The sequence below is a fragment of the Dermochelys coriacea genome, chromosome 9 (assembly GCF_009764565.3).
Source record: "Dermochelys coriacea isolate rDerCor1 chromosome 9, rDerCor1.pri.v4, whole genome shotgun sequence".
NCBI classification, from domain to species: domain Eukaryota; kingdom Metazoa; phylum Chordata; order Testudines; family Dermochelyidae; genus Dermochelys; species Dermochelys coriacea.
Window position 1 is genome coordinate 57,691,674 of NC_050076.1, and position 25,720 is coordinate 57,717,393.

At 45.4% G+C, this 25,720-nt stretch overlaps 2 protein-coding genes across 9 annotated transcripts in view; one reads left to right on the forward strand and one right to left on the reverse strand.

Moving 5' to 3' along the window:
* LOC119860986 (ILK associated serine/threonine phosphatase) overlaps window positions 1-11,772 on the forward strand; it is a 57,299-nt gene extending 45,527 nt beyond the window's left edge. For 2 of the 6 annotated variants that reach the window (XM_043491654.1, XM_043491653.1), the window contains 3 exons: window positions 5,319-5,459; window positions 10,811-10,892; window positions 11,432-11,772. In XM_043491654.1, coding sequence (XP_043347589.1) covers window positions 5,319-5,459; window positions 10,811-10,892; window positions 11,432-11,572 — 364 coding nt within the window. In that variant the 3' untranslated portion in view covers window positions 11,573-11,772. The remainder of the gene's footprint in view (window positions 1-5,318; window positions 5,460-10,810; window positions 10,893-11,431) is intronic. The other 4 variants (XM_038415284.2, XM_043491652.1, XR_006273992.1 and 1 more) reach the window with 3 other exon arrangements.
* Window positions 1-25,720, reverse strand: part of ERFE (erythroferrone) — a 45,054-nt gene that overhangs the window by 8,553 nt on the left and 10,781 nt on the right. Inside the window, exons 5-9 of one of the 3 annotated variants that reach the window (XR_006273993.1) lie at window positions 23,347-23,455; window positions 21,026-21,116; window positions 17,487-17,562; window positions 16,928-17,134; window positions 14,523-15,508 (exon numbers count right to left, since the gene is read on the reverse strand). Coding sequence is in view for 2 of the 3 variants with exons in the window: in XM_038415288.1 (XP_038271216.1) it covers window positions 15,410-15,508; window positions 17,487-17,562; window positions 21,026-21,116; window positions 23,347-23,455 (375 nt within the window). In the remaining variant the exon portion in view is untranslated. Of the gene's footprint in view, window positions 1-3,490; window positions 3,591-14,522; window positions 15,509-16,927; window positions 17,135-17,486; window positions 17,563-21,025; window positions 21,117-23,346; window positions 23,456-25,720 lie in introns of those variants that run through there. The other 2 variants (XM_038415288.1, XM_043491657.1) reach the window with 2 other exon arrangements.

The following is a 25,720-nucleotide window of genomic DNA, read 5'->3' on the forward strand; positions in this document are numbered from 1 at the left end:
GGCCTAATGAGGGGGTAAAGTAAACATACTCATCTCCTTTTTTTTGATTTCAGTCTCAGATCCTCAATTAGCTCACAAGCCTGTATCCCGGACAAGCCCCCAAACTGAAGGACATAAATCCACATCGTGTAGAGGTCAAGCACAGGAGTTTATTACATACAGCGCTGACGGAGTGTCACCTCATTTGTTAGGCTCAGAGACACTGTCAATCAATTGATTACAATGGAATATTTGGATTTTCCATGGGCGAGGGAAAGTGACGGGGTAGGCAGTCCCACACCCCCGGATAGGTTTAGCTGCAAGACATGATAGCACAGTAGCCAATGGTCAAAGGTTAAATAATATCTCTGCCTATGGTCTCAAGTTCACAAATTAACATTTAATTAGTACTTTAATTAATGTATTAGTATAAAATATATATGTTGAATTCTGATTTGGGGTCATAGGAATGAAGTAGCTCCTTTGACTGTCCAACAGATATATATCTAGGGGTAAAAGCAAAGAAACAGTGAAAGTATATGGCAATAAAGATTGTCTTTTAAGTTGTTCATTTATGTTTTAAGGTAGGCATTAGTCCCTGGGAAAGGGAGGTGGGAGGAGGCCGTATCTTATACTAACATGCTTGAACCTTCCATAAACTCAAGGTTGGAAGTGTGGGAAGAACATCTCCCTACAGAAGAAACTAACACAACAGAAACAGGGCTTCTTTGTTCTATTTGCAACTTTGAATAAGACACAATTATTTCCCCCAACATCTGGCGTTTTGCTGACCAGGCATATCTTAGCAAAAGCAAGGTTATCTTTGGTTATTCTGCTTTCTCTTAGCTATTGCTAGGCCTCTGATCTCTTGACCAAACTCTGGACTTTGGGCCTGTACACAAATCCATATACCAGGTTATTACATCAGCAATGGATTTTAACCCTTCAGTGCTCAGTATAATATCTCTGGGCTACACCCTGTAATTCTCGGCCACTCTTCCCCATCCCTCTTCAGGGGCCCTTTTCATGAGCAACTCGGCTGGGAGTGGTAGGGGAGATCCCTCGGGAAATGAGCGGGGAAAGGGTTCTACTCCGAGATCGGGTACATTCCACATGTCACGATCTGGGCCTGTTAATAAACTAAAAGAAATCAACCCTAACTTTAACAACAAACAGAATTTATAGCGGGGGTGGTCCTCAGCTCCATGTGGGCAAGGGGCTTCCTCCCAGAGGCCGATTTCCGAGCCATGACAGACTTGATCTCGCATGTGAGGGCCTGCCCGCTCACCACCGCTTACAGATGCCTAAGGTTGTTAGGCCACATGGCATCCTGTACTCTACGTGGTACGTCATGCCCAGCTCCATCTCAGACCCCTGCAAGCATGGCTGGCATCAGTCTGCATCCCCAAGAGGCACAATCTAGACCGAATGGTCAAGGTGCTGGACCACATATGGTCATCCCTGGAATGGTGGTTGGAGCCTGGATTCATGTTGGAGGGTGTTCCATTTACATCCCCGTCGCTGACCCTGGTTTCTGATGCCTTAGACCTGGGGTGGGGAGCACACCTGGGTGATCTCAGCACGCAAGGTCATTGGTCGCAAGATGATCTCTCCCTCCACATAAACATCAGAAAGCTCAGAGCGATTTGCTTGGCCAGCCAGGCTTTCCTGCCTCATTTGAGGGGCAAGGTAGTCCAGATCCTGATGAACAACACCGCCACATGTTTTATATCAACAAGCAAGGTGGAGCCAGGTCGTCAGCCCTTTGCCAAGAAGTTCTTTGGCTGTGCGACTTCTGTGTGCAGCATGCCATCCATCTTGTGGCAGTGCACCTCCTGGGGCCAGGAACATGTTGAGATCGCCTCAACAGGACCTTCTCATCTCACCACGAGTGGTCACTCCACCTGGAGGTGGTCAGCATGATCTTCCAGAAGTGGGGAACTCCCTGAGTGGACTTGTTCGTGTCCAGATAGAACAGGAAGTGCCACATATTCTGCTCGATTTGGGGGATCGACAGAGGCTCCCTTGTGATGCCTTCTTGCTCCTGTGGTTGGGGGCCCTAATGTACGCCTTCCTACCAGTGCCTTTAATCGACAGAGTCCTCATGAAGATCAAGCAGCACAAGGTGAGGGTAATCCTTATCGTTCCGGCTTGGCCTCGCCGATACTGGTTTAGCACAGTGCTGGACATCTCGGTGATCGCTCTGCTGCAGCTGCCACTCTGGCTAGACCTGCTGTCCCAGAACCACAGCAGACTTCTGCACCTGAACCTGGCCACGCTGCACCTTATGGCTTGGCTGCTGCATGGTTGAATACAGAGGAGTGGGAGTGCTCGGACTGAGTCCCACGGGTACTGTTGGGGAGCAGGAAACCCTCCGCCAGGGCGACCTACCCGGCCAAATGGAAACAGTTCACGTGTTGGGCCTCAGACCAAGGTCTTCGGCCAAAACAGGCCTCACTGCAGATGATCCTGGACTACCTTCTAGTCTCAAGCTACAGGGCCTGTCTCTTTCATTGATCAAGGTCCACTTAGCCTCTATTTTGGCCTTCCACCCTCCATTCCGGGGCAGGTCAGTCTTTGCTCACAACGTGATGGTCCAGTTTCTAAAAGGTCTGGAGTGGCTCTATCCTCAGGTCCATGATCCTGTCCCTCCTCAGGACCTGAATCTCATACTGTCAAGGCTCAAGGGCCCCCCTTTCTAGCCATTGGCTTCCTTCCTGTTCCCTTCTTCTGCTTTCATGGAAGGTCTCATTCCTCATGGCAGTAATATCAGCCTGTAGGGTCTCTGAGATTAGGGTGCTTACCTCGGAGCCACTCTATAAGGTGTTCTACAAGGACAAGGTTCCACTGCAGCTACACCCAACTTTCCTGCACAAGGTAGTTTAACAGTTTCATACCAGCCAGGAAATATGAAGTTTTGGAAAGAAGACTGGTAAGTATACGTCATATGAGGAGCATAGATTACACTCTCTGGATGTCAGGAGGGCACTAACTGTTTACACCAGTGGTTCTCAAACTTTTGTACTGGTGACCCCTTTCACAAAGCAAGCCTCTGAGTGCGACACCTCTTATCAATCATTTTATATATTTAACACCATTATAAATGCTGGAGGCAAACTGGTGTTTGGGGTGGAGGCTGACAGCTTGCGACCCCCCCCCCACGTAATAATCTTGTGACCCCCCTGAGGGGTCCCAATCCCCAGTTTGAGAACCCTTGGTTTACACAGAAAGGACTAATCCATTCCATAAATCAATGCAAATATTCGTCGTGGTGGCAGACAGGATGGACGGGCCTTCTTGTGTCCACCCAGAGAATTTCATTATGTATCGCCACCTGCATTCATTTTTGCTATGAACAGGCGAAAGTGCCCCCACCAGCAATTATAACTGCCCACTCAACCAGGGCATAAGCCTCGGTGGAGGCCTTCCTGGCTCAGGTGCCAATCCAAGATATCTGCAGGGCTGCTGCCTGGTCATCCATCCACATGTTCATGTCCCATTACGCACTTACCCCACAGGCCTGGGATGATGATGGCTTCGGTAGAGCAGTGCTATAAGCCGCGCAACTGTGAACTGTGAGCCCACCTCCAAGGATACTGCTTGTGAGTCACCTAGAATAGAATCAAAATGAGCAAGCACTCAGAGGGAAAAAATGGTTACCTACCTTTTGTAACTGTTGTTCTTCAACATGTGTTGCTTATATCCATTCCACTACCTGCCCTCCTGTACCTCTGTTGGAGTTGCCAGCAAGAAGGAACTGAGATGGCGTAGGGCTGGCAGAGCCTCGTATACTGGCACTTGAGCATGGCACTCCAGAGGGCACTGCAGCTGGCCTTATGGATACCACTAATGCAAAAATGTCGGACAACTGTGCACGTGGGTGCACACACACCTAGAATGGAATGAATATGAGCAACACATCTCGAACAACGGCTACAAAAGGTAGGTAACCATTTTTCCTCTCTGGACGCTCATTTTCACCATCCCAATAAACTAGCTTTCTTTCCTTGTCCTCTTAACAGGCCGAAGGGATCGGGATTGAGGATGAGAGCAGGGGAAGTAGAGCCCTCTTTTATAACCAGAAGCAATTAACTGTTGACAAAAATTGAAAGGTAAACAGCCATTTAGATTAGGATCCATTGATTAGGACTCAGCTTAGTAACAAGGGTGGCCAGTGGCTGAGGAACAACAGAACAGCACTAGAAAGCTTGTCCACCCCAATATCTTATCAGTAAGATATGCAATAATATTTTTAAAGCAGTATTTTCTGTGAGAGGAAAAGACTGAAGCCTCCAAAAAGTAGCCCCATCTACACCTTTGATCTTAAGGTAAGTCAGCCAGATCTTATGATCAGTGGTATCAAAGGCAGCAGATAGCTCTAGTTATCTCTGATTAAGAAGAGGAGATCATTGGTCAGAGCCATAACCACAGTAGAACCAGACTGTGAGGGGTCAAGGAGGTCAGAGGCGTGCAGCTACAGGGAATGTTTCACAACTTTCCCGCTCTTAACTAAAACAGAAGATTAGAGACAAGTCAATAATTTGACACATTGTCAAGGTCAAGAGCAGGTTAATTGGTGAAAAAATAGCCAGGTCCAGGTGCTTCATTTTTTCTGTCTTAGTATAATACTACATATGATGATCCCACTCTGTACTCTTGCCTCCCCCAGTACAATGGTTTTTCCATAAAAAATTATAATCCTCTACTGAGTTTGTAATGGAAACTCATTTCATTAGCAAATCGCTTGTGGTCCATTCTTAATCCTCGTGGTTGTTGACAGAGTATCATTCTTTGCTGTACTTAAATGCACTATGATGCTCACTGTCTTTTGTTAAAAATATCTCCTATCTCTCCTTTTTGAAGTCAAGGTTGGGATTTTGTTAACACTGACTTCAACAAGCCCTGGTTACACATGCTATGCTCAGTTCTTATGCTTCTGAATTATGTTTTCCTGCCCTATTAGGTTGAACACCTCTCAGTTAGGGCAACTCCAAAGAAAATAAAATGGTTAATGCTACTGATGGTTTCTTTCACTCTCTCCCTATCTTCTGTCATTGTTGAAGTTTCTGTGTGGAGTTTGCTCACCCTGAGACTTAAGATATAGGAGACATGGGATGAAATCCAACCTATTTTCAGGCAAAGGAAAAACTCCTCCTGACTTAAGTGAGGGCAGGGTTTTACCCACAGTGTTTAAAGAGTAGGCCATCAAGAATAGCTCCTCTGCATTTCCCCCCTAAGCATCTGCTTGAGAATGTGCAGTCAGTCTTCCAGCGAGAAAGGAAGGGATGTGTGCAGTGTTGGGAAAGCTGATGTCCTGCTGAATTATTTTGTCCCAACTGGGCTTCCTTTCCATCATTCAGAGACGGGCGAGTGCTGGGTGTGCTGGAGGTTTCCCGCTCCATTGGGGATGGACAGTACAAGCGCAGTGGTGTCATTTCTGTGCCGGATATCAAACGCTGCCAACTCACACACAATGACAGGTAAAGCATGTCCAAGCAGAGGGTAAAGCAAGGTATGTGTTCATTGCCATTTCTGTTTAGCAGTTCATAATGCAGAATCTTCTCAAGTCAGGTCACCAGAGTTTCCTTATTCTCATCACTGTGATGGCTCTTTTATTACATTTGTTTTTTGATGGAGAGTTAATTGGAAGGGTTCATCATGTGTGGAGCTGTGTAAGCATATGTAGCAATTACAGAATTACAGACTGACTAAACCCCTGCACTAAACAGCTTACCATCTATAGTAATTCAAATGCAGTATTATAGGCAGGGCTGATACCTCCTATTATTAAGGTTGCCTGACAATTCCTGCTTTTAAGACCCTGTTTTCATTTGCTTGTAAATTTGCCAAATTCTTACCATTTGGACTTAAGTGTTGCATGCTGGGTGCATGACTCAAGCTTAACTATCTTGGAATCATAGAATATCAGGGTTGGAAGGGCCCTCAGGAGGTTATCTAGTCCAACCCCCTGCTCAAAGCAGGACCAATTCCCAACTAAATCATCCCAGCCAGGGCTTTGTCAAGCCTGACCTTAACCTCCAAGGAAGGAGATTCCACCCCCTCCCTAGGTAAACCATTCCAGTGCATCACCCTCCTAGTGAAAAAGTTTTTCCTAATATCCAACCTAAACCTCCCCCACTGCAACGTTATTCCTCCTTCTGTTTTCTGGTACCACTGAGAACAGTCTAAATCCATCATTTTTGGAACCCTCTTTCAGGTAGTTGAAAGCAGCTATCAGATCCCCCCTCATTCTTCTCTTCTGCAGACTAAATAATCCCAGTTCTCTCAGCCTCCCATAAGTCATGTGCTCCAGCCCCCTAATCATTTTTGATGGACTCTTTCCAATTTTTCCACATCCTTTTTATAGTGTGGGGCCCAAAACTGGACACAGTATTCCAGATGAGGCCTCACCAATGCCAAATAGAGGGGAATGATCACGTCCCTCGATGTGCTGGCAATGCTCCTTCTTACACAGCCCAAAATGCTATTAGCGCCTTGGCAACAAGGGCACACTGTTGACTCAGCTTCTTGTCCACCGTAACCCCTAGGTCCTTTTCTGCAGAACTGCTGCCAGCCACTCGGTCCCTAGTCTGTAGCAATGCATAGGATTCTTCCATCCTAAATGCAGGACTCTGCACTTGTCTTTATTGATCCTCATCAGATTTTTTTTGGCCCAATCCTCCAATTTATCTAGGGCCCTCTCTATCCTATCCCTACCCTCCAGTGTATCTACCACTCCTCCCAGTTTAATGTCACCTGCAAACTTGCTGAGGGTGCAATCCATACTATCCTCCAGATCATTAAGGAAGATATTGAACAAAACCGGCCCCAGGACCGACCCTTGGGGCACTCCACTTGATACCAGCTGCCAACTAGACATGCAGCCATTCATCACTACCCATTGAGCCCGACGATCTAGCCAGTTTTCTATTCACCTTATAGTCCATTCATCCAGCCCATACTTCTTTAACTGGCTGGCAAGAATACTGTGGGAGATCATATCAAAAGCTTTGCGAAAGTCCAGGAATAAAACGTCCACTGCTTTCCCCTCATCCACAGAGCCAGTTATCTTTTCATAGAAGGCAGTTAGCTTAGTCAGGCATGACTTGCCCTTGGTGAATCCATGCTGACTGTTCTGATCACTTTCTTCTTTTCCTCTAAGTGCTTCAGAATTGATTCCTTGAGGACCTGCTCCATGATTTTTCCAGGGACTGAGGTGAGGCTGACTGGTTTGTAGTTCCTCCTCCCTTTTTTAAAGATGGGCACTACATTAGCCTTCGTCCAGTCATCTGGGACACCCCCCCCCAATCGCCATGAATTTTCAAAGATCATGGTCAATGGCTCTTCAGTCACATTTGCCAACATCCTCGGATGCAGTGCATCCAGCCCCAGGGGCTTGTGCTCGTCCAGCTTTTCTAAATAGTCCTGAACCACTTCTTTTTCCACAGAGGGTTGGTTACCTCCTCCCCATACTGTGCTGCCCAGTGCAGTAGTCCGGGAGCTGACCTTGTTCTTGAAGACAAAGGCAAAAAAATTGAGTACATTAGCTTTTTCCACATCCTCTGTCACTAGGTTGCTTCCCACATTCAGTAAGGGGCCCACACTTTCGTTGACCACCTTCTTGTTGCTAACTTACCTGAAGAAACCCTTCTTGTTACTCTTAACATCCCTTGCTAGCTGCAACTTCAAGTGTGATTTGGCCTTCCTGATTTCACTCCTGCATGCCTGAGCAATATTTTTATACTCCTCCCTGATCGTTTGTCCAAGCTTCCATTTCTTGTAAGCTGCTTTTTTGTGTTTTAAGATCAACAAGGATTTCACTGTTAAGCCAAGCTGGTCGCCTGCCATATTTACTATTCTTTCTACACATCGGGATGATTTGTTCCTGCAACCTCAATAAGGATTCTTTAAAATACAGCCAGCTCTCCTGGACTCCTTTCCCCCTCATGTTATTCTCCCAGGGGATCCTGCCCATCAGTTCTCTGAGGGAGTCAGTCTGCTTTTGTGAAGTCCAGGGTCCGTATTCTGCTGCTCTCCTTTCTTCCTTTTGTCAGGATCCTGAATTGACCATCTCATGGTCACTGCCTCCCAGGTTCCCATCCACTTCTGCTTCTCCTACTAATTCTTCCCAGTTTGTGAGCAGCAGGTCAAGAAGAGCTCTGCCCCTAGTTGATTCCTCCATCACTTGTACCAGGAAATTGTCCCCTACACTTTCAAAAACTTCCTGGATTGTCTGTGCACCGCTGTATTGCTCTCCCAGCAGATACCGGGGTGACTGAAGTCCCCCATGAGAACCAGGGCCTGTGATCTGGTAACTTCTGTTAGTTGCCTGAAGAAAGCCTCATCCACCTCATCCCTCTGGTGTATAGCAGACTCCCACTTCTGAACTTAATCCAGAGACTCTCAGGTTTTTCTGCAGTTTCATACCAGAGATCTGAGCAGTCATACTGCTCTCTTACATACAATGCAACTCCCACACCTTTTCTGCCCTGCCTGTCTTTCCTGAACAGTTTATATCCATCCATGACAGTACTCCAGTCATGTGAGTTATCCCACCAAGTCTCTGTGATTCCAATCACATCATAATTCCTTGACCGTGCCAGGACTTTCAGTTCTCCCTGCTCATTTCCCAGACTTCTTGCATTTGTGTATAGGCACTTAAGATAACTCACTGATAATCCTGCTTTCTCAGTATGAGGCAGGAGTCCTCCCCTCTTGCGCTCTCCTGCTCGTGCTTCCTCCTGCTATCCCACTTACCTCAGGGCTTTGGTCTCCTTCCCCTGGTGAACCTAGTTTAAAGCCCTCCTCACTAGGTTCGCCAGCCTGCTTGTGAAGATGTTCTTCCCTCGCTTCGTTAGGTGGAGCCTCTCTCTTCCTAGCAATCCTTCTTGAACATTTCAGACATAACGGAATGAGGCTAGAGAAAAATACATTATTTTTTGCTTATGTTAAAAATTCTGGCAGATATTCTCTTGAACTGCTAGCATGCCTATACTCTGGAGCAGTGACTTGATATTTGGTAAGGGGATGTACTTTTTGCTATCCCTATGAAAATGTGCCCAAATTCAGCCAAGATGATATAAGCCTTTGAAAAATCATCGCTCACACATGCTCAACAAAGATTTACTAAAACATCATAACTAAAATCTCCAAAGATTCTGTCTGCACTAGGCATGCTCCATTCTGGGGCTAGAGCAGACTTCCCTTGCAATTTTCACTCTGCTGCTGGGGGTCATGCCAGGGTCAGCGTTGGGCGCCAGAATGGAGACCAGGGACGCTCTTGTGCTCAGTGCTCCCCCCTGCTAGTTCCAGGCAGTAGGGAGGAGGAAAGTGCCTGATTTAAATGCAGAGGGGACCTGAGCTGGAAGGGATGGGTACTAGAATGGAACAAGGAGAGGGGACTGACTGGGAAACTGTGGTGTGGAGATGGGAGGGGAAATGAGAGGAGATACCTGATGAGTCAGGGTGGGAAAGGGGACTAATTCTGGCTGGGGAAAGACATCAGAGTCAAGGAAATGCCTGAATTAAGGGTGCTTGTGGGGCCTTTGAGACACTAGATGCTGTAATGTGGGATGCCCTGGTGGTTGTACTGGGGACCAGCCCTGCTGATACCCCTTATATTCCCTTGCTTTTATCCACTTCTCAGGGGAGAGAGATGGAAGAACAGAACTTTCAAGGGAAGAGTGAGTTCCTGCTGGAACAGAAATAACTGTATATGGGCAACACACAGTGACTTTGCATAACAAGTCATCGTATTCATTGTTTGTAGAGCCCCATCGTATGTCCTGACATAGGAACTCTGCTACTCCATCTTTATTACACTTTTGGCATGTTCTCTAGTTCGTGTGTAGGGAATATGTAAGGAGGATACCCTCTGGGCGCAGTGCTGATAGCAGTGCTGTAGTTTGAAAACTACAGTCGTATTCTCATGCTCCCCTTTTCACCCATTCCCCTATAAAATGATGGTCCTGAGTAGCTTTTGCTCTACCTGCAGAAGCAAGGATCCAATTACCCATTCACCCATTTTGGAAAGTCTTCCTCAATGATTCTAACAGAGGGCATCTAGTAAAATAAATTGGGGGATTTTGTAGTTGGAAGGTAGAAGGGCCTACCCATATTGCTAGGGCCCTACCAAATTCATGGTCCATTTTTGTCAATTTCACGGTCATAGGATTTCAAAAATCATAAATTTTATGATTTCAGCTATTTAAATCTGAAATTTCACCGCATTATAATTGTAGGAGTCCTGACCCAAAAAGGAGTTGTAGTGGGGGGTTGCGGTACTACTACCCTTACTTCTGCGCTGCTGCTGGTGGCAGTGCTGTCTTCAGAGCTGTGTAGCTGGAGAGCAGTGGCTGCTGGCTGGGAGCCCAGCTCTGAAGGCAGCACCACCACCAGCTGCAGGGCAGAAGTAAGGATGGCTTGGTATGGTATTTCCACCCTTACTTCTGCACTGCTGCCTGCAAAGCTGGACCCTCTGTCAGCCTCCGCCACTCTTCGGCCACCCAGCTCTGAAGGCAGTAACGCAGGAGTAAGGGTGTTATGGCATGGTATTGCAACCCTTACTTCTGTACTGCTGCTGGGGGGGCGCCCAGCTCTGAAGGCAGCGCAGAAGTGAGGATGACAATATCGCAGCGACCCCAGCAACTCCCTTTTGGGTCAGAACCCCTAATTTGAGGAAAAACTGGTCTCCACCGTGAAATCTGTATAGTGTAGGGTAAAAGCGCACAAAAAAGACCAGATTTCAACGGGGGGGGAGGGGGAAGACCAGATTTCATGGCCACGAATTTGATAGGGTCCTACGTATTGCCTAGTGTTGATTCTCTTTCAGGTTCATTATGCTGGCCTGTGATGGCCTCTTCAAGGTCTTCTCACCAGAAGAAGCTGTGAACTTCATCATGTCCTGCCTGGAGGTGAGAGAAGGCATTTCTAGGGTGGACTTACATGTGCAGTTTCATCAGTGCAGAAGGTTTGAAATACTAGCATGCTGGGAAGAGGAGAGCATAGAAGAGAAATACACTTTTAGGTGGAGCCAGTGTGCTCTGGCAGGTTATTGATGAGAGCTATTCTAAAATACTGTAGGATTGCCCCATTCTCAAATGATTGCTTATTGCCATTATTTGTCCTGTTTAACCCATCTGTGCTTCATGGGACCATCACCATTTTATTGTCTCCCAGCCCCAGTATGAAGGAGAGTTGCTCCTTAGCCAGTATGAGAGAGCTTTCCTTGTACATTATTAAATTCCATGTATGAGCAATCTGGGCTTTTTCCTAGAACTGGAAGAAACAGAATCCTGAAGAACAGGAGGCTGTTTAGTGTTGCCCACGTGAAGTTGCTATTGGATTGTGCAGCATAAAACTGTAGTCCGCATGAATGCAGAGCACTGTGAAATGTTTACGCTCAGCAGAACAGGTTTGTGTGAGTAGTATGGTCAACTTCCTGTTTCAACAGGACAAGAATATCCAAACAAGAGAAGGGAAATTAGAAGCTGATGCTCGATATGAAGCAGCCTGTAACAGGCTGGCCAACAAAGCAGTGCAGCGAGGTTCTGCGGATAATGTCACTGTAGTGGTGGTCCGGATCGAGCACTGAAGAAAAACATGCAGGGATGCAGTCCAGAGCTGCATGTGATGGATTTAAATGCAACAACAAAGTGTTTTTGTGTGTGTGTGTGTGTGTGTGTGTGTGTGTGTGTGTGTGTGTGTGTGAGAGAGAGAGAGAAAATCTGGGGGGGTGGGGGCATGGGTCTCCTCCCTGGATGCTCTTCATTGTAAATAAACTTCTTTTTCTAATTGTTTAGTTCATTTTTTTGTTTGCCATATTTTATAAATGAATTTATATACAGGACAGATTGCATTTCCTGCTAGTACAGTTGGGGCTTCATGTGGAAATTCATCATTCGGTTTCAACTGCCTAATGTCTAAGCAAATCACAATTCTTTACCATAGGTATTGGAACTGTATTTGCAAGAACATGCCTTTTTATTATTGTAATTTTGAGCCAGTTCACACAGTTGTGAGGGGAGGAGTGGGAGGAGACTGCCAAATAGAAATGGACAAAATCTGTAGGGAAAAGAACAATTGTCTTGAGGCTTTTAACAGTAATTGCAGCCAAAGGCAAGATCAAAACTGGATAAAAATCATGAAGTAGCTGCTGATGTTGAATAACTCAGTTTGAAAACTATAGTCATATTCTCATGCTCCCTTTTTCACCCATTCCCCTATAAAATGGTGATTCTGAGTAGCTTTTATTCTACCCGCAGAAGCGAGGATTAAATTGCATCAGTTTCCAATTGCCCATTCACAAAGGGCTAGTCTGCCACTCTGGAGCAGCGACTTCATTGTATTTAGACTAGCTGAGAATGGTATCTGTGTTATTAAGCATGGTTATGTAATATAAGGAAGAATGTTGATGGATGCATCTGGTCTACAATTCTGAAATTCAGCCTTTGTACAAAATGTTTGTCAAGCCCAGGTCTGGTGTGAAATAGAGTAAAAACAGTGGAGGCACTTCCTCAAAAGCCGCTTACTCTTTTAAAGAAATGAAGAGATGCTGGGTGCTAGCAAATCTATCAGAAATTAAAGAGTATGTTTAGACTTGCCTCTGGTAATTGTGTAGTGACATGAACAGGCAGAGGATGAAATTATTTAGGGGCTTTGAAATTAATGTGGAGTGGGGAGGGAGAAGAAAGCCACAAAAGAGAGGAAAAATAACATCACTGGTAACAGTCTTCAGAACAAAAACTGAGCCTGCTCCTCCTACTCCTTTCCCTGTCCCCCACTTGTCTCAGCTTATCAAAATAAGTGGGGTTGTGGCAGGTGGGAGATGCCTGTAATGTAATGCCAGCTGGGAGTGTGACTGCCATCAGACAGGAGTGGATGGGGCATCTCTAAGCACAACTCAAGCCAATTGCATAAATATATTCCATATTACAATACCATCCAATAAATATTTCCATAAAATTCTTTATACCATACATTTATCTATACTGCAGGGAGAGAAAAAAAACATACAGGGCTCTTTAACCTGGAAAGTAGGAATTTCACAATAGCTGTAGCTTGGAGACAAATTGCAATCTGCTTTTGGAGGACCAAGGCTAACGTTAGCTTTATTGTACTCAAAGATGGGAGGCCTGCTGACATTTCCAGAGTAAGGTGGCCTGGGTGAGCAACTTACTGAGAGAACACCCAAGACAGTTTAGCTGTCTTCATCTACACTTTTTATTTAATGTTTCAATGCTTGCTTTAGTGTTTTGCTGCGAAGAATAGCAACCCATTATGATGACATCCTGAACAGAAGTCCATTTTGAACATTCTGCTGCTGTGCAGTGTTACCCCTCAGGGGGCATGCTGAGTTTTCTCTTCCTTCACTAAGTAGCAGTAGGCTGGGTTTATTTTAAGGACACAAGTAGATTTAAGCAATTAAGGGACTGTTCTGTTTCTTCAGCTGTTTGTCATGCTTGTTAGCAGATTGACTCTGCAAATTGCACCATGTCCCCTACTCCCACAGACTTCCCAGGGGACTGCTCACCTTGCAGGATGCCTAAGAGTGAACACCTGCTGTCATTTTGGATGCCTCTTCATTACAAGAAAAGCTGTATTTTTCCCTTGTGTTAACTAATGTAGTAAAATCCTAATGAAGACAAGGCAGTTAACTTGTGTGAAACAGTAAACCCTGGGAGTGTCCCTCTGATCTTACCTTGACCTCCCATGAGAAACCCTGACATTTGCCTTGGTCTGTTGATTTGTGTGAAAGCTACAACATGGTCTGTGTTCACTAGGATTTTACCACGTAATAAGAACACAACTTCTTTTCCTAGTAAAGAGAAGGCCTTTCAGACTTGAATTCTCTGCGACTTCAGTGGGAGTTCAGCTAGAGTAAAGACTGCAGGAATTTGGTGTGTAAATTGCTACATACCATAAAAAGCTGAACTGGCTACTCCTAATTTTTGAACTTGGGGCTTATGTCCTACTTCGTATGTTACCAGGGCCCCAAATGACAGACTTGTAAAGCTTTTCTAAGACAACTGTTAGGGTATGACTACCCTGCAATGAAAAACCCGCAGCACTGAGACTCAGAGCCCTGGTCACTTGACTTGGGCTGTGGGGCTAAAAATTGCTGCATAGATGTTGAGGCTCAGCCGGAACCTGAATGTCTTCACTGCAATTTTTAGCCCCACAGCCTGAGACCTGGGCCAGCTGCAGCCATGCTGCTGGTCTTCTATTGCAGTAGAGAGGTACTTATAGTTTTCTAACCAGTGAATTATATGAGCTGGTTTGTAGAGAGCGCTAGTATTTTATGTAAAGGACAGCTTATGTAGCTTTTTCTTGAAAGATTTTGTGAAAGTGCTGCCCACAGCAAATGCCCTAGTCCTAGTTAACTTTGTTTCCTGAAAGAGTTTGCTGTGAAAGCAGTTCCTCCAGCAGGACTGGAAAAGCTTTCTTGGTAGCAAAAATAAAATTCAGAGAGAGTTGAGCCCCTTGTCCTGCTATCATGAAGGTGGACCTGAGTGTACTTCTAGGATATCTCACTGAAGTTCCAGCAGGAGCTCAGGAATTAAGTATATGGTACTAAGAAATGAGACTGCATCTTTTTCTTTCCCTGCCTTTGTTATTAATTTAGGGCCCATTCCTTCAGCCCTTATTTATGCACGTAGTCCCACTGGGTTAATGAGAGTTAGACTGCCTATCGAGACCAAAGCCAGGCATAACGTTGCATATCTCCACCACCCATTGACTGGGCTCTCTGCCATAGGCAGAGAATGGGGTGGTGGTGTGAGTACACTGTTCTTAGGAAGTGGAAAATCATTGGACAGCAATTCACGTTCTAACTAGGCTGCTGCCTTATCAGGACACTGCTCTGCATTGAAAATTAACTTCCAAGTACCAGCGCCTGCTGATAGCAAACCTTAACTGATAAGCTATAAGAAAGCTAGAGCTATATACATAATCCGGCTTTGGCCTGTTGAAAAACTGAACAGAAAAAAACTGCCAAAAAGGCTAGTCTATGAGTGAAGGCTTCTTCAAATCACCTTCCCCTAAGCATTCATGTTTGATTGGGTGGGGAGGGGTTCCTTTATGAAAGTTGATCTGGCTTTAGAAGTCAGCCATGTTATAATTTGTCCATGTAAAATAAGATTCAAAATCTGGCCATAGATTAAATTAAAGGAGGATGGATTTAGTGAGTCCTCCCTTTTTCATGCTTCCAATTTTCTTCCCGGCTCTCCATCATCTTTGGATGCTTGAGATCTTGTGCAAAGTATGGTGTCTGGTGGCTGGGTTTTGTAGCACAAGCAGAATCTGTAGAGACTGCTGCTCCTGACCTGACTATGCTTTGCTCCCTATGCTTGGGTTGGAGGAAATTAAGGTGGTTCTTGCTGAAGAGACCAATTCAGTTTATAGCATGTAGGGGCAGGTGGTTTGAGACCATTCACACCCCTAAAAGAACAGCGCTGAAATCCGAGCCACTTCGAACAGTGAGGGATGATCCAGTGGCATTGTCTACAAAAACTGAGGCATACTGGCCAGCCTGAAAGGGAGAAATGAGAGTGACAGTGAAAATAGGCCCAGGTTGCTACAACCAGCACATAGAGGAGTGTGTCATGTAAATACAGCAGATCTATAGAGCAATAACTAATTATGTAGGTTGTGATGCACTGGTTAAAGTTGTCACGTTTTACACTTAAAGCAGAACATGTCCCTTGTTCCAGTTCCTCTGGGTATGGTCACGCTGCACCACTAACTCCAGGGTGACCCAGACTGGTGGCCTCAGTGTTTCCAAGTTCATGCTTGAGTGTTCACATACTATTATAAACCTGGGTTTACAAGTGCTAGACTCATAGCTATGCTAACAGCCATATTGCAAATGCCAACCTTCTGACTTGGGTCTGGGGCATGACCTGTATCTATAGTGCAAAATTACAGGGCTTAGACCTGGGACACAGTGGGACTTGGGCTGACCCACCCTCTAGCAAGGTCATAGAAACTGGGTCAGATTGTGTGTGGCTTGCTCAAACCTGAGTCAGCCTGGACTTAGTGTGCAGTGATTATACCCTATATAGCATACTAACTGCATCAAGGGCATTGTAAAAAGCCTGGAAGAGGAAGAAGAATTCCCCCACCACAGACAGAGTAGGCCCTGCCCTAGAAAATGCCATGGCTGAGGGGCAGGGCTGCCATGTGGAATGCTAAGCTCATCCTGCACAGCGCTGCAGCCAGGACAGGCTGCTACAAGCCAATAGCACATGCTGGTTTGGGTCAGGGCTCAACCAATCTCCAAAATAGGATGGTTCCGAATTAACCACCAGAATGTTACCAAGTGGGAAATGCCAAAGTTAAGGTTATAATGAGGACTCTGCTGTTTTGCATCTCCTGTGTATTTTGTACACTCTCCAGCACCACTTGAGCAATGCACTGAAGCCTGCTGTCAAACAGATGAGTAGCCCCACTGAAATGTTGAAACTTACTTTTGTTGTTTTGCTAAACTATCCCCTCTCCTTTTCAAAATCAAACCCTTTGGGCTGAGACCAAACATCTGAATGTGACCAATCTGTATCACTATCAGGAAACACTAAAACAGTGCAGTGCAAAAGCTCTACCCTTTAGTAATGGTGGGAGTTGGTCTATCAGTGCTATGGTGCATTATCCCTTTAGATGTCTTAAGCAGCTGGCTTCCCCATTGTCCTGCACCTCATGTAGGCATTTACCCAATCAAAGTAGTAGCATTTTATACAGGTGGTAATGACTATACAAGCTGCCAGGCAGGGGGGAATCAGGACTATGGTATATAGTACCAGAATAGTTGGCTGGTTCTAGGGATCTAAGCCACTAACTGTAGGCAAGGACACCCTAAAGACCAAACTCTACCGTACTGTGGCAGGTCACTGGAGGGACTCAGGTCTACATCCTCAAAGATACTTAGATGCTTTATCCTGTTTAAATCAGATACCTTTGAGGTTCTGGGTCTCAGCCCCCAGAGAGATGGAAGGCTGATCGTGCCACTATTATTGAGGCTGGTTTTGAAAAATGATGCAGAGTCAGACTGAGGAATGAGCTTCCTGCCCAGCCGCAGAGGAAAGCCAGCACAGCTGGCAGAAGCACGTGACTGTCATCTTCACAGGTTGGTTCCAGTAGTACCCACAACACAGGGCGCTTTCTGTAGAAAAGGACACAGCCACCTGCATTGAAGAGCTTGTAAACCATAGTGGCTTTCTGCTGCACTTGAGAATGGATGTGCTCAATTAGGGCATGTCTGCAACGCAGTCGGTGGTGTGATTACAAATGTGGTAGGTATACTCCTGCTTGCTTTGAGCTAGCTAGCATGATGAAAATAGCATGGACTTCAGCGTGGGCTGTACAAAGCTGCCTGGCCCCCCCCCGTGGGTAGAGTTATTGTTGTGAAAAGTTATCTGCCCAGTTGTGCTGCATTCTCATGTCAATAGCATACTGCACAAGGTGGGTCTGCCCATAGGAACACCCCTTTGCCTCATTAGTTTGCCCATGTTTACCTGTAAATAGAGGACTCCACTGACTGAGATGGTGAAAAGTTTACTGCTGTCCAAACCAGCTGCTGACTCCAGAGAACTGAAGACAAGAAACAGCAATATCAGCACTGAGGTGACCTGCACAATCCACGTACCACCAGAATTCACCTACTAGCCAGTTATCTAGAGTAATAGAGAGTGATTGCCTCCCACATCCCCAGTTCCAGACATTAAAGAGACGGGGAGGACTGCACAATGACCTGGCAAACTTGTCTCTTCTCTGCAAAGCTGCTCATCACCATCTATGTCATTATTTACATTTCATTCTAAATTTTGTTTTAAAAACCAAACCCAGCATAGTCCTCAAGAAAAGACTCGGGCACTTGACAGCCTCTTGCCACGGGGTAGGTGCAGCATGGTCAGAGGCTCAGTAGGCCTTCTCATGCCCCTATGTTGATATATTTATCTCAGCTATGTTCTGGAGGGTTCATCCCATCCATCTATTTATTATGCAAACTAAGGGGCTAGCTAGCACACGTATAGGGATAGAGTGCTTTTCCCCACTAGGACATTGGCTCACAGAAGGTCATAGAGTTATGGCCATAAGGGACCAGCAGATCACCCCCTCTGACCTCTATATTACTGGTCCCCTCCACCCTCCCCCCCCCCCCCCACCAGCATCCACACACTCAAACCGACAACAGACATTAGAAAAAGTATTACAGCCCACAGGAGACTCGAGATGTGCCACAGGAATAGACTAGGCAGGCCTAAGGTGCACCAGTGCCTGCGGCCCCTGCAATGGCAGGGAAATGATTGTGAGATAGCTCCAGATAATCCTGGACAGTGACCTGCCACACGCTGCAGAGGAAGGTGAAAAAGCCCCAACTCACTGCTAATCTGACCTGGTGGAAAATTCCTTCCTGACCCCATGTATGGCCATCTAACCTACCCTGGTTGTGGCTAGAAGCCATTACAATCTGATGGGAATAGGATCACTCATATGAAATGAGGCATATGAGTTAGGATGATTTCGTTGAGGTTGGTCCTGCTTTGAGCAAGGGGTTGGACTAGATGACCTCCTGAGGTCTCTTCCAACCCTAATCTTCTGTGATTCTATGATTTCTTAGTGGCCAGCACAAGCCAGCCATTAAAGTTAGCATTCATGCTGACAGTGTCAGCAGGGGGCCAGTGACGGAAGGGGCATGGCACCTGACCTACCTTTCTAACTGAGAGGGTGTCCCTCCAGAACACTGTAAATATTCTATTGTCTAACTAACAAAGTTACATATAATTAAAATCCCATTTTAGTAGGAGTTATGCAGGCAAAGACCTTTAGGATACATGTGTAATAACATGGGGAGATTATATATAAAGAATGTATGAGGTTTTTCCAACCTAATGGGGTTTGGACATTCAAATCCCCTAGGGAGCTTTGAAAATCTTAGCCCATATGCACACTACTAGCCCATCTAGATGTATGGGTGCTGTATGTATATGCCTCTGATGGTAATGACAGATGCACAAGCCTCTTCTGGCACGATCCTTGCTAAAATTGGCCTCCTTTACAGTGCACCTTGAGGAGGTGAGATATGTTAATACAGAGGTGAGAGATTTGGGGCTTTGCAGTTCTTCTGGAAAACAACCCAGAGTTCTATCTGAGCCCAGCATATTGAATTTAATTTGGTCCATGCATGGACCAGCTCTGTGATCAACTGACATTAGCCAGGAGGGTTTGACAACATTCCCAAATAACTAAATGGCACAACTCTGCAGGACTATGGTTTTCCTTGGTTTGTGGCACTGTTTTGTGAGCAGTACCAGCCACAGAGTGTGTGCACTGTGGAAATATTTTTGCTCTTTGTCACAAAGCTATCGTGACGATACTTCATCACTCCCATGTTGACTACCAGACACATAGGGCCCACTATAAACTATGCATCCAGGGACCAAAGTCAGATGTGGTCTAAGTTGCACATTGGTAAGATGCATGTAAGTCAGAGGGAATCTAAGGCCCAATCTACAGTAGGAACTTAGGTCAGTATAACTAAGGTTGTGCCTACACTGCCACTTTCAGTGCTAAAACATTTGTCGTTCAGGGGTGTGAAAAAACACCCGAGCAACAAAAGTTTTAGCGCTGAAAAGCACCAGTATAGACAGCGCTTTATCACCAGGAGCTGTGCTCCCAGCAATAAAGCTACCACTGCTCGTTCAGGGTGGCTTTCTTTTTATCATTGTGAGAGCTCTCCCCCAGCAATAAACTGCTGTAACATGGGCAGCGTAGACACACATTAAGTCGCTTGGGAGTGTGAAAAAATTCACACTCCCCTGAGCAGTCTAGTTAAACTAATCTAACTCCTGGTGTATACACTGCTAAGTCAATGAGCGAATTCTCTTGTTGACATAGCTACTGCCTCGCAGGGAGGTGGAGTACAGTTCATTCAGATTAACCTTCCTAACAGTCCCTATGTAGACAAGCCCACAGACTCCACTATTAATTTGGCCCGTAGAGCATGGTTGTGGTTAGAGCTGGCTGAAACTGGCATTTCCATTCCACAGACAATTCTGATTTTTAAAAAAAAAAAAAACATTCATTCCAAAATAGAACAAAATGCTGAAATTTCAAAATGTCCTGTGGAATGAAAATTTCAAAAACAATTTCCATTCATAACTATTGAAACATTTCATTTTGAGAATGTCAATTCACTTTGCTTTGATGTTTATATGCTATTAAAATATTAAATATATGTAAATGAACATATGATATATGTTAAAAATCAAAACAAAATGAATCAAACTCATAATAAACCCCATTTTGACATTCTCAAAATGAAACTAGAAAATTGAAGTCATTTCAACTTTTTTGCTTCAAGCATGTCATTGAAATTGACATTTCTGTGAAACATTTGGATTTTGATGAAACTGTACTTTTTTGGTGGGAAACTGTTCCACTGACTTTTTTTGACAAGTGATAGCTGTGATGATACTGTTAGATTCAGTTACAAGCCCCAGTCCAGAATAATGCTCAGTGCAGTTCAGGACTGGGGCGCATAAAGGACACACAAAGGTGACATTATGTCATCTGATCTGGGGCCCAAGCCAGTTGCTAGTCTTAAGTTAGATCAGCCTTAAGGCTGCTCTAGTTTAAACCCAGCTGTCAATGGCCCCCAGAGGCTATGCAGGCTGCTAGGAATCACCAGGATGCAGGGATACCCCAGACAGGATCTCTCTCTCCCAGCCAGATCAGCTACTCTGAGGGATGGGAAAGGGGAGAGTGTGGAAGCAGCTATAGAGGCTCCAGGCCAATCTGGGATTTCCCCTACATAGGGACTCCTCCACCAGCTCCCAACAGCTACAGTGATGCCATGATCTGCGTGCCCTATGCACTGTAGGCCCCTCTTTTTTGTGCACTCACTTTCTGGACTAATTCAGAGTAGCAGCCGTGTTAGTCTGTATTCGCAAAAAAAAAAAAAAAAAACTAACATAGAGAAAAACTTCTTTTAAATGTAAAAACTGTCTGGCTGTGCTAGCAGGGAGGGCATGCCTCTACCAGGCACACTTACATGTTGTGTTGACACAGAGACTGGACGCAGATCAGTACCCGCAGGCGATCTCTCACACGCTGTTGCCCTTTCTTCTGTTGTTCTCCATGAACTATAAACACAGAAGAGCTAATGAGACAGGGACGAGATGTTCTCCCCTTCTGAACAGAACCGGCAGCCTTAGGCCTCAGCCCCCAAGGGAAGCCAGACTGCCCACACAGCTGGCCAGCCAGAATGCTCTGGTCGAATAGCTGGTTCTGGGCCTCAGCTGGTGTAATTTAGTGTAGCTGTATGGTTGTCAGTGGAACTACACCAAGTCACACCCGCTGTATGTTGACTCCAGTGGAACCTTGCTGATTTACTCCAGCAGAGGATCTGGCACAGTACTTTCAATGGAGCTACACTTATTTATGCCAGCTAGGTTTCTGTCCCAGATAGTCCTGGAGGATGACTAGGTTGGAGTATAAAAATATTGCTCAAGCATGCAGGGGTGTAATCAGGAAGGCCAAAGCACAATTGGAGTTGCAGCAAGGGATGTGAAGAGTAACAAGAAGGGTTTCTACAGGTATGATAGCAACAAGAAGGTCAGGGAAAGTATGGGATTCTTACTGAATGGGGGAGGCAACCCAGTGCAGATGATGTGGAAAAAACTGAAGTACTCAATGCCTTTTTTGCCTTGGTCTTCACAGACAAGGTCAGCCCCCGGACTGCTGCACTGGGCAACACAGTGTGGGGAGGAGGTGAGCAGCCCTCAGTGGTGAAAGAACAGGGTAAGGACTATTTAGAAAAGCTGGACATACACAAGTCCATGGGGCTGGATGCAATGCATCCGAGGGTACTGAGGGAGTTGGCTGCTGTCACTGAAGAGCCATTGGCCATTATCTTTGAAAACTTGTGGCAAACATGGTAGGTCCCGGATGATTGGAAAAAGGCAAATATAGTACCCATCTTTAAAAGGGGGAAGAAGGAGAATCCAGGGAACTATAGACTGTTCAGCCTCACCTCAGTCCCTGGAAAAATCATGGAGCAAGTCCTCAAGGAAACCATTTTGAAGCACTTGGAGGAGAGGAAGGTGATCAGGAACAGTCACCAAGATTCACCAAGGGCAAGTCATGCCTGACCAACCTGATTGCCTTCTATGATGAGATAACTGGCTCTGTGGACATGGGGAAAGTGGTGGACAAGATATACCTTGACTTTAGCAAAGCTTTTGATACAGTCTCCCACAATATTCTTGCCAGCAAGTTAAAAAAGTATGGATTGGATGAATGGATGGGTAGTGATCAACGGCTCGATGTGTAGTTGGCAGCCGATACCAAGTGGAGTGCCCCAGGGGTTGGTTCTGGCCCAGTTTTGTTCAATATCTTCATTAATTATCTGGATGATGGGATAGATTGCACCCTCAGCAAGTTCACGGATGACACTAAGCTGGGAGAGGTAGATACCCTGGAAGGTAGGGACAGGTTCCAGAGTGACCTCGACAAATTGGAGGATTAGGCCAAAAGAACAAGGTTCAACAAGGACAAGTGCAGAGTCCTGCACTTAGGACGGAAGAATCCCAGGCACTATTACAGGTTGGGGACCGACTGGCTAAGTGGCAGTGCTGCAGAAAAGGACTCAAGGATTACAGTGGACGAGAAACTGGATATGAGTCAACAGTGTACCGTTGTTGCCAAGAAGGCTAACGGCATATTGGGCTGCATTAGTAGGAGCATTGCCAGCAGGTCAAGGGAAGTGATTATTCCCCTCTATTGGGCACTGGTGAGGCCACATCTGGAGTACTGCGTCCAGTTTTGTAGCCCCCACTACAGAAAGGATGTGGACAAATTTGAGAGAGTCCAGCGGAGGGCAACAAAAATGATTAGGGGACTGGGGCACATGACTTACGAGGAGAGGCTGAGGGAACTGGGATTGTTTAGTCTGCAGAAGAGAAGAGAGAGGGGGGATTTGATAGCAGCCTTCAACTACCTGAAGGGGATTCCAAAGAGGATGCAGCTAGGCTGTTCTCAGTGGTGGCAGATGACAGAACAAGGAGCAATGGTCTCAAGTTGCAGTGGAGGAGGTCTAGGTGGATATTAGGAAAAACTATTTCACTAGGAGAATGGTGAAGCACTGCAATGCATTACCTAGGGAAGTGGTGGAATCTCCTTCCAATTAGGTTTTTAAGGCCTGGCATGACAAAACCCTGATTGGGATGATTTAGTTGGTGTTGGTCCTGCTTTGAGCAGGGGGTTGGATTAGATGACCTCCTGAGGTCTCTTCCAACCTTAATCTTCTATGATTCAACAGCATCACCATACTGTGGAGGCCAGCTCCGTGCGTCAGGCAGCAGGAAAGCTTACCAATGTGCAAGGTGGCAGTGAAGGTGTAGTACCCCGCAACAGGTGCTGTGTATTGGCCGCTGGTCAGGTTCAGCCCCAGGCCTCGATGGAACACCCCCTCTTTCTGAGGCTAGTAACAAAGAGAAAGGCAAGACTGTGCACACCGCAAGACACCATCCCAACTCTGCATATTGCCCTAGGAGATGGGCGCTCAGCTAGCAGCGTCCTCTCAGGAAACAGACATAGGTTGTGTCTGCAGTGCAAGCAGAGGGTGATCGCAGCACACAGAATATAACTGTATCTACATTAGGCCTCTTACTGCCACAGTTATGCCATAAAATTTTTAAGTACAGACTAGGGCTAACAACATATTTGACAAATTTGTCTTGTTTTCTAGTTGTTCACAGATTATTGACATCTGACCATGATTGTTTTCAAATGTGTTTGTTACTCAGAATTATTCATCAGCTAATACCTGCAAGCAAATTTTGATCAGTAGGTTAAAAAGAGAGGATGGCTGGTGAAGAACTTTAGAAGGCTTAGAGTTAGGGTTCCCAGCTGTCCAGTTTTTGACCGGAAAGTCTGTTTGAAAGGGGACCTGTACAGTGTCCGGTCACATGTACTGATGACACCAAAAGTCCAGTTAGCACAGGTGGGGGGGGGCCCAAGGGAGGAGGCACTGGGTCATCAACCCACGCCAGTCCTTACTCAACTGGGGCTGTCTCCCATCTGCATCTCGTGGGTGGGCAGGCAGGCTGCTGTCCAGAGCAGAGAGCGCCCAGCTGCGGGGGGGGGCGGGGGGCAGGGGGAAGGGATCAAGGAAGGGGAAGTGGGGACAGTAGTGAGTCATGGTGGGGGCCTCAGGGGAAGAGGCGGAGCAGGGGCAGGGGAAGAGGTGGAGGATGGAGGTTCCGGCTTTTCTGCTGTAGTGTCCGGTTTTCAGAAATTAGAAAGTTGGCAACCCTACTCTGAGTCCAGTTCCTAGCTCTGCCACAGACTTCTTATGTGGCTGTGGGCAAGCTGCATAATCTCTCTTTGCCTCTTTTCCTCATCTGGAAAATGAGAATAATAGTACTCCTTTAGTCTTGTCTGTATAGGTTGTAAACTCTTCAGGGCAGGGAATTCTGGGTTGTGGTCACACTATGAGGAGAACTCGTGGAAAAAGACCACGTGATTCTTAACTGTGTGTGTAGTATATGGCATCATTATAGGGCAGAGTTTTTAAGGTTGTTCTGGGTGTCTTAACTGCATTAACAGGTCTTAATATACAGTAGAACATCAGAGTTACAAACACCAGAATTATGAATTGGCCGGTCAACCACACAGCTCATTTGGAACCGGACGTACACAATCAGGCAGCAGGAAAGATCAAAATAAAAGCAAATACAGTACAAGGCTGTGTTAAATGTAAACTACTTTAAAAAAAAGAGAAAGATCTGACAAGATTAAAAAAATGATTTGACAAGGTAAGGAAACTGTTTCTATGCTTGTTTCATTTAAATTAAGATGATTAAAAGCAGCATTTTTCTTCTGCATAGTAAAGTTTCAAAGCTGTATCAAGTCAATGTACAGTTGTAAACTTTTGAAAGAACCATAATGTTTTGTTCAGAGTTACGAACAATCTCCATTCCCGAGGTGTTCATAACTCTGAGGTTCTACTGTATCTAGATTTCATGTACGTTTAACCTTAACTCTGAATTTCCTGGTCTGTAATGCTTATTTTGGGGCTAAAAATAAAATCCCTGTAAAATTTTGTATCCTAAGTTATTGATGTGTACTCAGCCTTATCTCCATTGGTACATAAAAGTTTGTCTAGGGATTTTAATTGGCCTGCAATTGGCTAGGAGGCTCAAAGGAAGTAACCCCCCTTCCTCCACCCCTGGCACACACACCTATAGTGTGGCACAAATGGCAAGGTGCATTTGGGAGGTTAGGACCTGATCTAATGCTCACTGAAGTCAATGGGAATCTCCCCATAGACCTCCATGGGGGTTGGATTGAAGTTATATTCATCTTCCTCGAAGAGATCAGATGCTGGGAATATAGCTGTGAGAATAATGGATTTTTTTTAATTCACTGGCAATTCTGAAAAATTGGGGGGAAAAAGAAGACGCAATTTCAGGCTGAACCAAAAATAAAATGTTTCAGCAAATTAAAAAGTAGAAAAAAATTTGTTTCAGGTCAAGCAAAATATTTCATTAGGCAAAATTGAAATGTTTCATTTTGATTCCAACTATTTTAAAACATTTTTATTGGGTTTTTTAAATAAAATTAAAGAAAATTTTGAAACAAAAAGGTGTTTTGAGCCAAAAATTTGAAATGTTTCATTTAGAAAAATGTCAATTTTTGGACTTTGTTTTTGCACCAAAACAATTTGGTGAAACCAACATAAATT